This window comes from Rhamphochromis longiceps, linkage group LG15, assembly GCF_057381845.1.
Source record: "Rhamphochromis longiceps isolate RC_006_pf linkage group LG15, R_longiceps_female_GT1.1, whole genome shotgun sequence".
NCBI lineage: Eukaryota > Metazoa > Chordata > Actinopteri > Cichliformes > Cichlidae > Rhamphochromis > Rhamphochromis longiceps.
The window spans coordinates 18827301-18844727 of NC_140571.1; the positions used below are offsets into that span (position 1 = coordinate 18827301).

At 37.6% G+C, this 17427-nt stretch overlaps 1 protein-coding gene across 10 annotated transcripts in view; it reads left to right on the top strand.

Moving 5' to 3' along the window:
* The window catches only part of LOC146652529 (DNA (cytosine-5)-methyltransferase 3A-like), a 98623-nt gene that overhangs the window by 40495 nt on the left and 40701 nt on the right, over nt 1–17427 (top strand). For 6 of the 10 annotated variants that reach the window (XM_085381940.1, XM_085381942.1, XM_085381943.1 and 3 more), the window contains exons 4-6: nt 4813–4936; nt 5254–5291; nt 5397–5513. The exons of 3 other annotated variants lie outside the window; for them this stretch is intronic. In XM_085381940.1, the coding sequence (XP_085238066.1) occupies nt 4813–4936; nt 5254–5291; nt 5397–5513 (279 nt within the window). Of the gene's footprint in view, nt 1–4812; nt 4937–5253; nt 5292–5396; nt 5514–16800; nt 16960–17427 lie in introns of those variants that run through there. One more of the 10 variants, XM_085381949.1, reaches the window with a different exon arrangement.

A 17427-nucleotide genomic window follows, 5' to 3' on the forward strand; every position in this document is an offset into this window, starting at 1 on the left:
GCTAAACTATAATTATTTAAACTGCTTGGCTCTTAGCTCAGTCAGACTATGCATGTCAACCAGACCTTTCGATTCACTTTTGGTGCATGTGGAGTTTCGTTTGGTTTCTTTTGGTGTTTCTGTTTTGCATCCAGACCACAAAAAGGTCACAGATGGATTGCGAACAGATTGTGGTTGGCATGTCTGACAAAAAAGTATCATGACACGTGGTTGGTGGATAAAAATGACAATTTTGGTCACAACATTTAAAATAGCAAGCAAAAGATCATGTGGTGTTGAGTTCCTATGTGCAGTCATATAAATATGATCAACTCATATAAAAGTAAAAAAAATCTGCCAGAAAACACTCAAACTTTACCTGATTATAATGAGTAAGGGAAACAATGTCAGGTACAAAGTGTGGTCATTTTGTTTGTGTTCATTATACCTCTACATCTATCACAGATATCCTAAAAAGTGCCATAAATTAATGGCACTAATGCATTTTTGTGTCACCTGACTGTGAGGAAGAATTAAGAATTAAAAGAGATAAAGGACACATTTTGGGGAAATATATATTAAAAGTGAAACCTATATACAGCAGTGCAGATGTGAAAGATAATAAATAGATAAATAAATAAGTAGATAGACCAGCTTGTGAGTTGTACATGGACAGTAGTGGAAATGACCAACGGTAGCAGGTATGACAGTAATGCAAATGGTTGCAGTAAAGTGCCAAAGACGGTCAACAGCATTTAAGACGTGAATGTAACTTGTGAGAGTGTGTTACAGTACAGGGGTATGAGCTTAAATTATTGAAAAACAAAGCCTACACTTAAAAAAAAACAACAACAACCCAAGAACATGCACAGTTGTGTAAAACAATGTTTTCAGAGGATTCTTGACTTATACTTGATTAAAAAAACTATGTACGCCCCCATGATTATAGAACCACCTTTAGCAGCAACAAATTAAGTCATTATTTTCAGTATGACTTTATCAGTCTACTTTATCTGCTGTGGAGGAATTTTGGCCCGCGTGTCTTTGCTATGTTGCTTTATTTTATTGAGGTTTGCAGGCATTCGCCTATGCACAGCTCTCTTAAGATCCTGCCATAAGATTCAGCCATTCTGTGTAGATTTGCTACTTTGTTCTGTTGTATCACCCAATTGCAAACTCAGTAAATATGGTCACATTAATTTGTTTAAAGTTACTGTATAAAATGTGATTTAAGAAATTGTAGCTAGGCTTTTAAGCAGTATTACATTCTTTCCATGCAAAAGCTCTGTGTATATGCGGCTTCTGATTAGTAATTGGACACTTAATTAATTTGTTGTCAATGAAAACAGAGTATATTGACTGCTACAGATGACTTCTTAGGAGATAAGCCTTTTTTTAATGTCTTCATTTATTAATGTATATTTTAATTTTCAAATAATGAACATGCACCTGTATGAAGATTCAAATAGCGTTAATAGAGTTTTTGAATCTTTCCAACTTTACTGAAATTGCAATTCTGTGATCCATACTAGAATAATTATATATATGGTTCAACCCACATTTACTGATTCCTTTTCATTTCAATGCCTATTTTGCAGCTAATTCATTACGCATCAAACTTAAGGCTGGACAGAATTTGTTTCTAGAGCATCGTACTGAAAAAAAAAAAGCCATACAATCGATAGCTGCACTCATCTCCACTTATAGGTTGCAATGAAAACACTGCTAACATGAAAAATGATAGACATACACTTAAAACACTGAAATTTGTCTTTAGTTATGTAAAGCAGTACAGGCTTGCCTTGGGATTCCTGAGCACTGATTTCTGGGAGGTTATTTTGTTTTGCTTTTTGCACACTCAGGGTCAGATGGAGAAGGTCGTGGGGTAGTTATAGCCCTCAGGTTGTATATTCCCAGTGTGTGAGGACTCCCTTTCAATCTGGTTGCCAAGCTGTGTTGGTATTAAATGTGTATATTGACTGTATCTTATGATCTGGCAGCTAGGATAACACAAACTATGGATGTATGTATTGCAATTTTTCACAACAGAAGGGTGCGGGACTTAAAAACAAAAATATTGGGGAAATCTGGGTGGTGTGCTTTGATGTGACTTGTGCATAGTTTTGACATTTCTCCTCTTAATTGCTCAATTTAAGCAAAAATACCTGCAGTACACATTTCCAGGGTTTTTACTGGCTCGGATTGGGCCTTTTTGTAGGGTTGGGGGATGCACATAAGCGCAACTGGTCTGCATATAACTAAGTTTAATTAGTCTTATCAGAAGTCTGTACATTTTTTTTTATTTCTGGCCATTTGATAAGCAAAATTGTACTTTCAAATCATAATGAAAAATCCTACTGTTTCTTTGGTAGATTCTATAATTTTTATATACAGGAAAAACACAGATTTCTACAAAAGGTATTTGCCTATTTTCACATCTTACACTTCAACAATACATGCAGCTACTTCGGCTGTACATCTGTAAAACATAAACACAGCTGGCATGTATTAATTTGCTGTAGTGTGATTGCTTATTCTATTATTTTGGTGCACCATTGTTTTATTGTTTGTTACATCCTGTTCTCTGCTCAGCCTATTCTTGGGTGTAATCAAACGTTTCATCCAACTAAAAGCTGCCCTTAGCTGGATTGCTGCAATGTATACACAGTCAGTTTAAAGTTTGTCAGCTGTAGAGTAAAGTCAGGTACTTTCCAGGCTGTCTGTCAGTCAAGATCAAGGCGACGATAGATTCGGAGAGAAGAGGAAGTGCAAAGAGAAGTTGTTTGAAAAGGTGAAAGTTCCACTGTGCTAAAAATAGCTTGCTTTTCGATGCATTTATGCCTGCTTGCAGCGCATTTGTGGCCTTTTTCTTCACTATAAACTATCATATAAATATCAGCACATCTTTAAAGCTGCATTAAGCAATATCCACCTATTGCTTTTCAATCAGGTCGTAGGATTGGTTCAGTGAAGCTTAACCAGTGCACCTGCTCTTGCAAAAGGAAGTGTATAACCAGCTGACTCAAGCCGGCTTTACACTTTCTGTGTAGCGCTAAATGACGGAGAGGCGAAGTAGCTGAAGAACGGCGAGCACTTATAGCAACCCAAAGACATCCAGATACTTTTCTCAAGAGTCTGTGGACCAAACCAGGGCTGAAATGAATTTGCATTCAACATGTGGCCAAAAAGATGACTGCAAACCCAGATTCCTCTGTTTCTGCTGAATGTGTAAGTAGTCAGTTGTTTGCTTAAAAGTTAGGAGCTGGTTTAGTGTTTTCTTTATTGTTTAATGCAGCTTTAATTTCATATTTGGGTTAAAATGATAAATGTTAAAGGCCACGTGCTCACATCAAGGGCACGTCATGGTTCACAGGATAGACAATGGTGTGCTAACTTTTTTTTAATTTAATTTAATTTTTTATCATTTTCAGCTTGTTTAATTCATACCACGTGTTTTGTTCACATCTTTTTAATTCATTTTAGCTAATGTATTATTATCAGTAGATCCACAATTTTTAATATGCTTTTTATAGTAATACACAAATGTATTATTTCAAATAGCAAGTTTCACACTAAAGTCAACCACTTGGACCAAAGTGGTTGACTTTAGTGGATTGGCTTGATTTATGTAGTGTGAGTTTGATGTGTTTGTTGTAATTAATTAAGTCTATTAAACACTATATTTATGAATAGTTCTCCCTTTAGCATTTGATTTAATTTTAATAAGTGCTGACGAAGTATTATGAGTAATCTTTAAAGCATTTTTTTTTACTTTTATAACTCTAGTTTTGATTCTAACTCTGTAAACAAATATAAAGTGCTACCCTGTCACTATATGGAGTCTGGAGACCCTGCTTGATCCCACATTAAGTCTAAGAACCTGGTGGTCTATAAATGTAGATAACTCTTTACTGTTATTTTACAAAAGGGCAACAGCATACATTTAAAGCAAAATAGTACATTTTAGCTATTATGTATGCTGTAAGGCCATCAGAAATGTAACTTTGGATTACAACCTTGTTTCTGTTTGACTGCAAGTGTTAAAAGTGTGTGCTGGAGTATTTTAATGTGTCCCAAGGCCCTTTTAGTCACCTTTTTGCGTTATCTGACTTTTACAGGCCACCTCAGCCGCTCATTACAGCTTTTGCATGCCTGTTAGCGTAAGCTAGAGTTAGCGTAGCATTTGAGTTTGATATTCACCTCTGGCTCTGCACTTTTTAACCAACGATCTATAAAATCTTTTAGCAGCACACAAACACACACATATTAAAAAAAAAACCCTGCTGTGTCCCCTGGTTTAGCATTATTAAAGCTGGTCAGCTAATGGATTAGCCCCTGAACTAGAGGCAGAAGATTGTTTGAGTTCATAATTCACGAGTATTGCCATATTGATATTTTGCAGTGTAAATTCATTTTAAATTTGTGCTTAATATTAGGCATGCATCTGTAAATATATATACATTTAAACTTGTAGGAGCAGTTAGGATCATTTAGCACTGTTATTCACATCAGTACAGCCCCCCCCCCCCCCCCCCCATCGTCACCTCAAAGGTGTGTGTGTGTGTTTGTGTGTGTTTTAATGGTACCTGGGGGTGTTTATTACAGTGATCCTGTGCAGACGCCCTCTGTAGACTAATATGTGTGTGCAGTTTTGAAGTAGCTCTTTGACTGTGTGTTTTTAGGCATTTGTTTTATGTGTGGGTATAGAGCTTGCACGTGTGTGTGTGTGTGTGTGTGTGTATGATTATTATGTCTGTGGAACCCTTTGATGGGTGTAGACGAGGGCGTTCAACAGTTTTCTCATACCTAGACTGTGCACTGTGTGTTTCCCAGGAGATGGCAACCTCTGACCCCTGTGCAAACGCCCCCCCAACTCCGCCTGAGGAGCCGGCGCCTTCACCCTCCCCTCGCAAGAAGCGCGGGCGTCGGAAACAAGAGCCAGCGGAGAGGAATAAGGGTACAGCTTTAATGCTCTTTGCCCATATATGATTATTACCTTAGATTGAACAGCATTCGGAAAAGTTCTGCTAATTTTCTTTCAGTATAAAAACTTTAAACAGTTTATTTACAACAACAAATGTTATCTTTTGTGTAATTCATTTATCTAAAACTTTACCTTTCAAAGAACTTCCATGTTGCAGCTTTTAAGGGAATGGTAATTGTACATAAGTACACTGGGGCAAAGTGATGAAAACCACGTCTTTACATCCTCATTAAATCTCTCGTTAAACCTGTACAAATGAGCCATTTCCTGTAACTTTTTTTCCCCTGCAGACGAGCCAGATGACAGAAACTGCGACTCCCCCAGAGAGGTGAGAAAACAAGTGTCTGCAGCAATTTTGCATGTTTTCTACATGGTTAAATCAATCACTCTCATGGTATACGCAATATATAACAAGCTTTTTGTGTACATGCAGGGAGAGACTGGAAGGCTGCGGAGAAGGCCAGTCCCCAGAGTAACTTTTCAGGCTGGAGATCCATACTATATCAGCAGGAGACAGAGAGAAGAATGGCTCAGCCGCTGGAAGATGGAGGTGAGCAACGGAAAAGCTCGTATTTACACTGATATACGTTTATTTAGGAGCCCAGTTAGAGCAAATATGCTCCTTAAATATTTTTGATGGAACTTCTTGTCCTATATATTGTAAAAGTTTTACAGGTGGACCAAGAAGATTTATAAACTTTTGAACTGGTTTTATAGATGTGGGATGCCCTTTTAAAGCAACCAAACTACAGTGGAAATTAGCTGTGGTTCGCTTTGTGCGATGCTGAGTAATCCAGAGAAAGAGGGAAATCCCCTTTAGATATTAAATCAACCTTGACAGAACTGCGTGCTGAGTAATATTGCTCTGAGTGTTGTCACGATTTACAGTCTCACTTTATATGTTGGGGATATGAACTCCATGTGTTCTGTGTCTGTTTAACTTTTACAACCCCAATTCCCAAAAAGTTGGGATGCTGGGTAAAATGTAAATATTATGATTTTCAAATCTCATAAACCTATATTGTATTTACAGTAGAACATAGAAAACATATCAAAGTCATTTTGAATTTGATTGCAGTAACACGTCTCAAAAAAATTAAGCCAAGGCCCGTGTAGCATCCCCTCTTCTTTTAACAGCAGTCCATAAACATCTGGGACTGAAGAGACCAGCTGCTAGACTATTTGAAAGGAATGTTGTCTCATACTTGTCTCATATAGGATTCTAGCTGCTCAACAGTCCTCTGGCTTCTTTATTGTATTTTTTCATTTCATGATATGCCAGATGTCTCCAGCTGGTTAAAGGTCTGGACTACAGGCAGACAGTTCAGCACTCTTTGAGAAACTAAGCCATGCTGTTGTAGCTGCAATATGTGGTATAGCATTGTCTTGCTGAAGCATCCAAAGCCTTTCTGAAAAAAGTCTTTGGATTGGAGCATTTGTTGCTCTAAAACCTGTATATGTTTTTCTGCACTGATGCTGCCTTTCTGGATGTTCTTCTCCCATCGTATCGTATCGTACCGTACCATATCGTATCGTACCGTATCGTATTGTATCGTATCGCATCGTATCGTATCATCAGAAATGCAGAATTTTGAACTGATTGCTAAAAATAAGCTGGATGCTTCCTCTCCTTTTTAGTCTGGCGGTTCCAGTGTCCATAATTACCAATAAGAATTTCAAATTTGACCACAGAACAGTTTCCCACTTCATCTCAGTATATTCTAGATGAACTTTGGCTCAGAGAAGATGCCATTGTTTCTGAATCATGTTCACACATAGCATCTTCTTCATGTGATAGAGATGTAATATGAATTTCTGGATGGCACGGTTCCTGAGCTCATGCAGTGATTTCCATGATACAATCAAACCCGTTTTAATGCAATGTGGCCTCAGGGCTCAGCTTTGTACCTCGTGCACATAGATTGCTCCAAGTTGCTGAATCTTTTGATGATCTTTTGATGATTTGATGATAAGATGCTCTTTTTTTATATACAATCATATTACTGATAATTAGCCTATTTAATTCAACATGTTCCTGTAGCTGTTTCTTTTTAGTACCTCTGACTTTTCATCCTTTTTTTTTGCTCTGTTTCAGCTTTTGAGATATGTTGCAGCCATCTAATTCAAAATGAGCTAAATTCTTTTCAAAAGATAGTAGAGTGTTATAAAGTGTTTAATATTTGGTATGTTTTCTATGTTCTACTATGAATAAAATATGGGTTTATGAGAATTGCAGATCGTATGAATTCTGCCTTTATTTACATTTTGCACAGTGTTCCAATTGATTTTGGAATTGGGGCTTTATTTTACTCAAATAAAAATGAGAGAAAAGTCCAAAGATTTCCTGTGACTGTTTTTTTTTTCATTACGGCAAGGATTCCTTTAGCTGACTTCACCCACATGGGACACTCTGACATCCTTTACCTTCTCTTACACATCTTTTGCTGTTACTGATGCTGCCTACACCTGGCATCCACCTGTAGGCTCTTTCACTGCCATATGTTTCATTGAGGGGGACGTTATTAATGCTTCCTTGAGGGGAGCATCAAGGTCAGAGGTTAGATTCAAATCATAAATGTACATGTGTTATGCACCAGACGGTGAAGAATAAGAATCGGTTGGGACTTCTGATAAAAACTGCTAGCAAAATTTCAGGGCGCTGGCAAGATGGACTTTTGGCCATTTACAATAGAAATGTGCTTAGAAAGGCTCATTCTATTATTAATTTTGTGAACCATCCACTTCACAGTGAGTTTGAGTTGTTGCCTTCCGGCCGCCATTTTAGAGTACCTCCGAGGAGGACTAAAAGACTCCAGGTCTCTTTTATCCCTACTGCGTCTTGTCTCCTTAATGGCAAATAATTGTCCTTGAATTTTCTATCATTATTATTGTTATTATTGTTTTATAGTATTGTTCTGTTTGTTCTTATCCTCCTGCTGCTAAACTAATTTCCCCTTGTGGGACAATAAAGAAATTGAATTGAATTGAATTATTTGGGTAACCTGAGATATAAAACAAGAATTCAGGGTATCTGCAGGTCTGAAAGGTCTTAAAAATGTCAATCTTCAAACACTACAAGTTTCTAGAAAGTCTTAAATTTTCTGCAGCTCCCTGTTTTTTGGTTTTTTGATTTCAGCCAAACCTTTCTTTGGACCTGAGGGCAAAAACTGCACCTAATAGTCATAGACAGCCAGATGTTAGTGGTCTAGTCCGACATTCACTCACAAAGCCAGAAATATTGATTATATTAGAATAGAATAGAATAGAATAGAATAGAATAGAATAGAATAGAATAGAATTCAACTTTATTGTCATTGCACATGCACAGGTGCAGGGCAACGAAATGCAGTTTGCATCCATCCAGAAGTGCTTTAGTGATATAGATATATTACAATATAGCAATAATATAGATATGTAAGTATATTACAGAAATGGGTCTATTATGGTATGTTATAATGTACACGGTATGAAGTATGTTGTGAATATTCTATAACTATAGGTATGTACAGGCTGTAGTGAGTACAAGCTATGTACAGGATATGAACAGGATATAAATATGAAAAACTATACAGAATATGAAATAAATAACTTTACAGAAATCTGAGATATACAGTTATACAGAAATGGGAACTATTTATTATTATTGTGATAAAAGCAAATCCACATGTTTTGGGGCGTGTTTGGGGTTTCTTTGTGGCCTTTCATGATCAACACCATGTGACTGACGGTTTACTTCATTATACAATCCTTGTGATTGGACAGCACACAACAGACACTCCAAAGACACAGACTGCAATTACCTGACTTCCATTATTTCAGTAAAAACAATGCTTTTATGCCATTTCCGTTTATACTGGGGGGCCTGCTTGTTAGTACAGCCAAACCTATCACTTCTCAGACACCCAGTGTCACCATTAAAAACCTGTGGTGCAGACACATCAGAATTCAGTGGGGTAAGAAATTATCTCCAGAATCAGAAGTCATGAGTCTGACTCTTCCTTGTGGCTGGTTATTTATTCACAAATGTCATTTTCATCTCTCAAGCAAAAGTGTTTTGTTTCTATCATTTTGTTCAAATTAGTAAAATTGTAAGACAAAACCTCCTGTGTCCAAATCAAGCCACACAGGCCAAATCTGGCCTTCTGGAATTTTAATCCAGCCCACATATCACTCTAGGTTCTTGATCAATTTCAGCCTTTCTAGTTGTAGTTGCAGTCTGCACAGCAGCATGCGCCCCATCCAAACTAAACAGAGAAGTACACACCTGCAAGTAAAACTAACAAAAGGCTCAGCCTGATAGGGATCAAATGGTTTGAGATCTTCTACTTCTCCTGACTAAATGTTTTAAAGCCTAATTCATGGACTGGTTAAGTGTTACATATTGAACAAAAGGTTGTGTGCAGCATACAAGTTCAAATAGTAGCTAACCGTTCAATTAAATTGGCTACACTTGGCTTTAAAATGCACCTTGATCAGTCAGATTAGTGCCATAAGTGTAAATGTTGCGATTCAGTCACTGGTGGTCTGGGATACATTTGGCCTCACACATTTTACTGTGTAAAAGCAAAAGTTTTCCAATGTGTCCCCAGCAAAAACATAACAGGAAAATATTTTATCAATAAGGGACTTTATTTGGTCCTTTTTGCAAATTGCAGGTGTGTGTCATTCCAGTCTAAACAGTTGGAAAAGCCTTCTTGAAACGTTTTAGGGTTTTTTTGTGCCAACGCTTCCGGAACAAATCTGGTGCTTTATTGGCAACAGATGGCTGTGTGAGGCTTTCTGCCTTTCTAGAGGAGGTGAGGTAGACAGTAATGATTTCTGAACACCTTGGATGCACATGGTAGACACTGGTATCAATACCAGTGGCCCTCAGCTGTCCTCTCATGATCTGATTGGCCAAGGTGTGTGTGTGTGTATTTATATTGAAGTTTTGTGTTCTTTTAGGTTAGTTTAGTTTTGTTTGTGTTCTTTGTAGAGGTTCTTGTCCAGCTACATTAACTGAGATTACACCTGCAACTGCTAGCAAGTATGAGAAATGGATCTTTGTAAATTCACTTACCTCCAAATAATTGTTTAGTTTTTTTTTCAACCAAAACCTTTCAGCCAGTTTGACACTTAAAATTGTATAAAAATGTCTTTAAAATCATAATGTTACACAAACCCTGCACAGTATTTAAATAATACTGTAAGAATAACAATAATTAGCTTATTACATTCAACTGAGCTTTGATTGGAACAAGTGTTGTCTGAGAGCTCTTTACTGTGATTTGCTTTTATTCTGCCTCGTTTGTCCAGTGTTAGCAATTTCTTATACTTGTTGGAACTTGTCGTAAGTGTGGGGTGGACATTTGTCTGTTTTGGGTCAAAACACTGACATCTGGAAAGATTTTTTTCTTGTCAGCATTCAGTGTGTCATTATGTTATTTAACTTGACCTCTTTGGGCTTTCTGTTCGGCCTTCATCACTTTACTGTGTTTGCAGTCACCCTGCTCTGCTCTGCAGAGTTTGTTTGTTTACACTGGAGGGGAGTGGACTTCCCCTCCACGACTTGGCTTGTGGAAGATGACCTGTTTCCTTTCAGTATTACAAGCTTTTTGCAGCAGCATTTACCCAACAGTTGACACAGTGAAAGTGAAAATAGCATCTTTTCCTTTCCCGTAGACTCACATGCACTGTTTGTCCACCAAAGATAGTTGGTTGACATTGGTCTGAAGTGTACCAGTAGTGCAATTTAGATGTAATAAACATTTGTGTGAAACAGTGTCTTTTTTTTCCTCCTGTGTAGCCTTGCAGCCCCATCACATTTTCTTTCAATGAACCCTTCCTGTAGGCTTAAAAAGTTGAAAGTGACTGGTGAGTCCATGGATATTTGTGATCTGTTGAAGTTTAAGCTTTCCATACAATCCACGTAGACATTATATTATATTATATTATATTATATTATATTATATTATATTATATTATATTATATTATATTATATTATATTATATTATATTATAAGAGAGAAGTGTTTTCTTTAAAGATCCTGAGTACTTGTAAACAGCTGTACTCTTGATGTCCCACCCATTTGTCCTTTACTTTTAAATATACGTCTCGATTTTTCTCCTCTTTTTACAACATTATCACATCCTCTATAACTTTCCCTGAAATCTTGGGACATTTAAAACAGGAGTTTATTTTAAAAACTCAGCCTGGTGTGTGTATGACTTTAAATATCTTACTAAATTTATTTGGTACATTTTTATGTGGTGTCAAATATATTTTTATATCCAAGTCGTCATTTCTATTTATAATTAGCACTGTATAGTCAACTGCCAAAGTAGGCTTGCTGCGACAGATGGTGCATCAGCATCCAGATTTCCTGCTTATTATGGAAACAAAACAACGGTATTCAAAAACACTTTAGAAAACTTTAATTTTAGGAAGATGTTCTCAACAACATAACAATAAGTTGTTCTTAGATTGTTCTTATTCTTTGATGTGTCCTTGCACTCATTATTTAATCTGTTTCCTTCTAAAATCATCATTTTGGTTCAGTGTTGCAGCTCTCTTCTACTCGTTCGTCTTCCAGCTGCAGCTACAGCTGCTTGGAGCACAGAAACCTGCTGAAAACAGGTGCAGCTTGGTGCTTGCAAGGCAGACAGTAAGCAGGTGGACAAAGTGAGTCACTAGGAGGTGAATTTGGAGAAATATGTAGTAAAGAGAGAAACAAATGATCCCCTTTGGAACTTGTGATCAAAATAGAGCTTAAAGAGAGGGAATTTTAGACTTACCCACCAAGTACCTTCATAACTGAGACATAAGTGACCAGTTGGTAGTTTAACCTGCAGGTTTGACCCAGCATTTGTGAAATGCTTTGAGAGTAGTTGACTGAGGTCATAGTTATAGTAGTAAGCACATAGTAATTCAAGGAAAATGCTTGGCTGGTTAACTGTGCTGTAACCACGAGCAAGGCATATAGTGTGTGAAGATGACCTTAAAGTGAAAAAAGAGAATGAGTGAAAGAGACAGGAAGTGTGTATGTGTGTGGTCGTGAAAAGGAGAGAGAGAAAGTCATTAAGGCTTATTGACACACACAAGGACATGAGCGAGCGCGTGAGAAAAAAGCAACAGCGTTTGGAAGGAAGAAAGCGAGAGTGAGCAGAAACCACACGTGGTTGCATTTCCCTCGTGTTTGAACTTGTTCTGCTGTGCAGTCAGTTTTTGATGGACACAAACTTTGAAGCCTGTGAGACGTGACATGAGATCGCTTGAAAAGAGCAAAAAGAGCTTTAAATTACTTCATAAACTATAAATCAGCTCTGCACTGGTGAAAATGACGATTATGATTTCAAAAAAAACCTTTCTGCTTAACTGGAGCATATGTAAACACATACAGAGTCTAGTTGGTCTAACTGATGCCAGCTTGTCTTCAATCTGCAAACTGTTGCATGTGCATGTGACAGATGGAGAGAGAGAAAGAGAGGTAGAGTATGCCTGGCTTCCTGTCAACACTATCCTCTCACTTACTGAGTCATTAGCAGCTCTCCAAAGCTATGTTTGTATTACATGAGTCTAGTGGGACTAATAGGAAAGCTCTTTAAACTTTAATTTATCCAAAGGTGGCCTATCATGTTATCAATATCTGCTGAACTGTTGTCCAGGTCACTTCTAAAGAGGTGATTTTTAATTTTAATGAGACATGGATAATTAGACGATAGCATAAAAATACTCATTTCCAGCACAGGCTCATTTTAAAGTCTCAACATTGGCATTTTGGCTATTGCTATAGTGTTTTTGTTTTGGAGCCAGAATACTTGGACCAGAGGGTCCAAATACTGTATGATTAACAAGATACATCGATAAACTGTATAAACACAATGCACAGGTACAAATAACTGCTAATTAATCCAGACTAAGAAAAATAAAAGCGTAAATGCTAAAAGCAGAAACCTGGACAGTCTTTACGACACCAAAAAATTATTATTGACATAATTTTTTTTCATTAAAAAGTGACAGAAATGCTGAAAGACTCTTAACTAGTGGAGCTGAAGCTGACTGACTGACACCTGTCAATCAAAGCACACATGCCACTAACTGTAAGCCTTAGTAGTCTCCTAATCAGTGAATAATTAAAAATTAACTATTCACAGAGACAAAAACTTTTTTGTATCAGTCTGTAAACATACTTCTTAGTGCTTTAAATTTATGCATTTTAACATTGGAGTCTATGGGGATTGACTTAAAAACAAAATGCCTAAAACTGATCATTTAGAGCATAGGTGTCAAACTCTGGCCCGCGGGCCAAATTTGGCCCGCAGCCTAATTACATTTGGCCCGCGAAGCCATACCAAATTACTATTGGAGCAGGCCTACTGGTATTATACAGCTAATATATATATTGTTTAGTATTAAGCTTTGCTTGTTCCATATTCAGTTTTTCAGCAAAACTTGTTTGAGTCCATAAGAAAAGATTCATTCTTATATTTAAAGGAAGATTTGTTTTTTCAATAAATATTAACGTTAGCCCGCGACTTTGTTCCAGTTTTGAATTTTGGCCCACTGTGTATTTGAGTTTGACACCCCTGATTTAGAGCATCTGAAGCTGAGTTTTTAGCTCACATGGATTACTGGTATATATACTGACCTCATTATATTAACCTTTCATGTCATGTTTTATGTGACCATCCACCATGGTAACAGTACAAATATATATGTTACAAAAAAATATGCAAGTGTCTACATTAAAACAAAAAAGACAAATGAAAGAAAGGAGGCAAAGTTAAAAGTAAATGGAAAGAAAAAAGCAGAGGGAAAACAGAAATGAAGGAAGAAGGGCAAAGGTCAGATCCCTTTTTTCCTTTAAAGAAAATGGACAAAATTTGTCTTAAAAGAATACTTCAGGGAAAGTACCAAAGTGTTCTAAAAGAGGCTATTAAGTCAAATATTAAATTGACAATAGTGATAGACTGATATGTCAGCAGCAGTTTATTGTTGTACCTGCTGATGTGCAATTAGCACTTCATACACCACTGGCAGTTTAGTCCAGCGGTTCTCAACTGATGGGGCTGTTGAAAACATCACGACATGATGGTAATGCTCCACACATTTCTCTAATTATTGAGTCAAGTAATTATTATCAGATAAGGAAATATGAGAAGCAATTCTAAGCTACAGCTCACATGAATCTGCAACAATATTTAGTTCCAACTTTAGTGCGCAATGTTTATAATGTAGACTGGAAACGTGTGAGTCAAAGTGTAATAATGATAAACAGAATACGAAAATGCCTGAAAAGGTAAAACTGCTACAGAATGAAAAAACAAGTTGTCGAAGGAAAAAAAAGAGAATTGGCAGGAAAATGAATCCTGTAAAGAGTTTTAACTGAGATGTAAAGCAGAGAAAGATGGATATGGAGTGAAAGAAGGGAAAGAAAAGCAGTGAAAGTGTACGTGTGTGTGTATATTTGACAGAAGGGGAGAGGGGGTGAAATCAGTGCTGGAGACAGAGGTTAACCAGTTCCAGGTTCCTGTATGCACGTGTGTGTGAATTTGCTCTGTCAGTCATTTGAACTGCAGCCAGCTGTTAACACCCTCATCAATATCCCATTTCGCTGTTGTCTGGAGGAAAGTCTTTAACTCTGCAGAGTCGCTTTCTTTTCTTGGACCAATAAAATTACAGTGGCATCTTTTCATTTATTATGCATCGTTTTCCCATCTTTAACAATCTACACCTTCAATCGCAGCCTTGTTTTAGCCTCCCACCTTTATTTGTAGTGTGCAGCACTTTCCTGAACAAGATATGATCAATCGTCACAAACAAGTCACACACTACAATCCACAGCATTTTAAAAACATCATTTTCTTCAGCTAGCAGTTACTTGACCTCCACCATCAAGATTTATACAGCTTGCAGTGATTTTTTTTGGCCTTACTGATTCATATGCCAATGCTAAATCAATACCTATTTAGTCTGTGACTTTATTATTTCCCAGTGCCCAACACGGACTCATCTAAATGCTCAATTTGTTTGAACAACAGAAACTTAACAGAAGCATAAAATCTAACATTGTGGCTGATGGCATTTCCTTCAATTTTGCTAGAAAAAGTAATAAAACAAAAAATATTAGTTTAAATTTCTTTTTCTATCAATATACCCCTCAATTGCTGCACCAGATGTTTGCATTACAGCTTGCATTCAGCATATTTTAGACTCCCTATGTGTAAACGCTTTTTGAGTATATTCACAGCTGTGTAAATTTTCCGTGACGTGGGGGGGCAAGGTCACATTCCACAACTTACATGATAAACAGTACACATATACAGTAGTGTGGAGGATTGATAAAAACAACAAGAAGTGAATCAATTAATCACTTAATCCTCGTCCAAGATTTGTCTGTCACTTCTCACTTTATCGCTTAACCATTGGTAACTAACTCATGGACATTCCAGGCAAGTTACCCCTGAATTTACCACCCCTGTATGTCAGCTAAAAAGCAATCTTTGCTGTCAATGGCAGTCAGTTCACTGACTTTGTGTTGCTAACTATTATTTCACATATCATTGCTACCTTAAACTTGTAGTCTTTCTAATGGCCTGTAGGGGGAGACTCCTGTGGTTGCCGAAAAACACAAATTGTCTAGGTCAGAGATGTTAAATTGATTTTACATCAAGGGCCACATACCGCACAGATCTGTTAAGTAATTTGGTGTAGTATAAATAACCATGGAGTCTTTATCAATAGGAAAAGCTCTATAACTTATTAAAACAAGGTTAAAAGTCCAAAAATATATGGCCTTCTTTACATTTTCCAAAGCCATCTAGCGGGCCAGATTGGAGTCTCTGCTGTGCCGATTCTGGTCCCCAGGCCTTATGTTTGACATCCTGGGTCTAGGTTATGAGAAAACATATACCTGATGAGTTTGTGGTTACAGTTAGTAGTTTTGATGGTTAGTCAATATAATGTGACATTAATGTTTTTTGTCCTGTCTTCCTCCCCGCACCCCCATCCGGTCATGCCAGATAACTGCCTCTTCCTGAGCCTGGTTCTATTTGAGGTTTCTTCCTGTTAAAGGGGAGTTTTTCCTTCCCACTGTCGCCAAAGTGTCTGCTTATAGAGGGTCATCTGATTATTGCCATTTTCTCAAGTTTTTTACCTTAAAATATAAAGTGCCTTGAGGCAACTGTAAATTATGGCTGTTGTCCATCTCCAGAAGGGGGATAAAAGATTGTAGGCTTTACAGTTGCATCCACACCTCTCTTGCCACTTTAGGTTTCAAAACACCAAGATGACAATGATGCAAATGTTTAGCTCAAGGCATCATTTTGTGACATCACCAACCATCACAGTGACATCGCGGTGGCTATGTCCATCTTTTATGTCTTTGGCCTTAGCTCTGTAGAGTAGTGTATGCAAACATATGAGGTCCCACGAATTCCCAGAATTCATTTTATAGAAGTTATGTTAGCTTTGCTTTATTTACCTTCGTCTAACTCCCTCTGTGTCAATGTATGGCTGCATTAATGTGTACATTTGTGTGTGCATATGCGAGGTGCTGACCCTAACACATCCCACAGCCTTGTCAGCTCTGCGGCTTACCTAACCTTTGACCTTAGCCTACGCACACACACACACACACACACACACACACACACACACACACACACACACACACACACACTAAGCTGAGTGTGTGTGTGTGTGTCTGTGTGTCATTATCTCACTTATAGCCCTGGGGCCGCCAGACATAACTCCACACCACCAATCTGTGTGTGTGTGTTGTTCACCTAAACATCTGTTAGGTGAAGGAGCCAGTAAATCACACACTTCACTGGCAGCCAATCAGAGGGAGATGGTAAAGAAGGCTTGAGGGTGAGTGTAGCCCAGGAGACACACAGAAGAGAAAGAGGAGGAGGTAGAGGAGGTTAGAGAGAAGGAGAGACAGACGAAGAAAATGACAGAGAGGAAGAGAGCCAGGGAGGAAGGGTTGCAGTTGCAGAGCTACCATACCTGGCCTGTAAGTGATTTAATTTTTTTCTCTTTCTTGTGTGCACGTGTTGCAAGTGTGTGAAGATATGTGACCCTAAGTTCAAGCTTTTCTTTCTTTTAAAACAAAATGTGAGACAAACTATCGCCAAGTTATTTCAACACGACTTTGCTTGGCAGGCTAAAGTAAAATGATGTTTAACTTAGCTTTTTTCATGCTTTCTGCTGGATTTAGACCAAGTGGAGGGAGTAGAACATCTCACAGACTGTTTGAACTGACTTAGTGGGGGTCATTTTTGTTTACTTGTTGGTTTTGGAGGGAAAGAGCTTTAGAGCTTCTCAGTCCCTTCTACTGAATTAACCCTTCAGTTCCCACTTCTTGTTTGGTCTGCTTAAAGCAACATGCACATAATATTTTAAGACTTATCATTGAGTCATACATATACTGCTTTCATTTGGCTTGTGATAAAACAGCCTTTCCTTTCCATGCAAGAGGAAA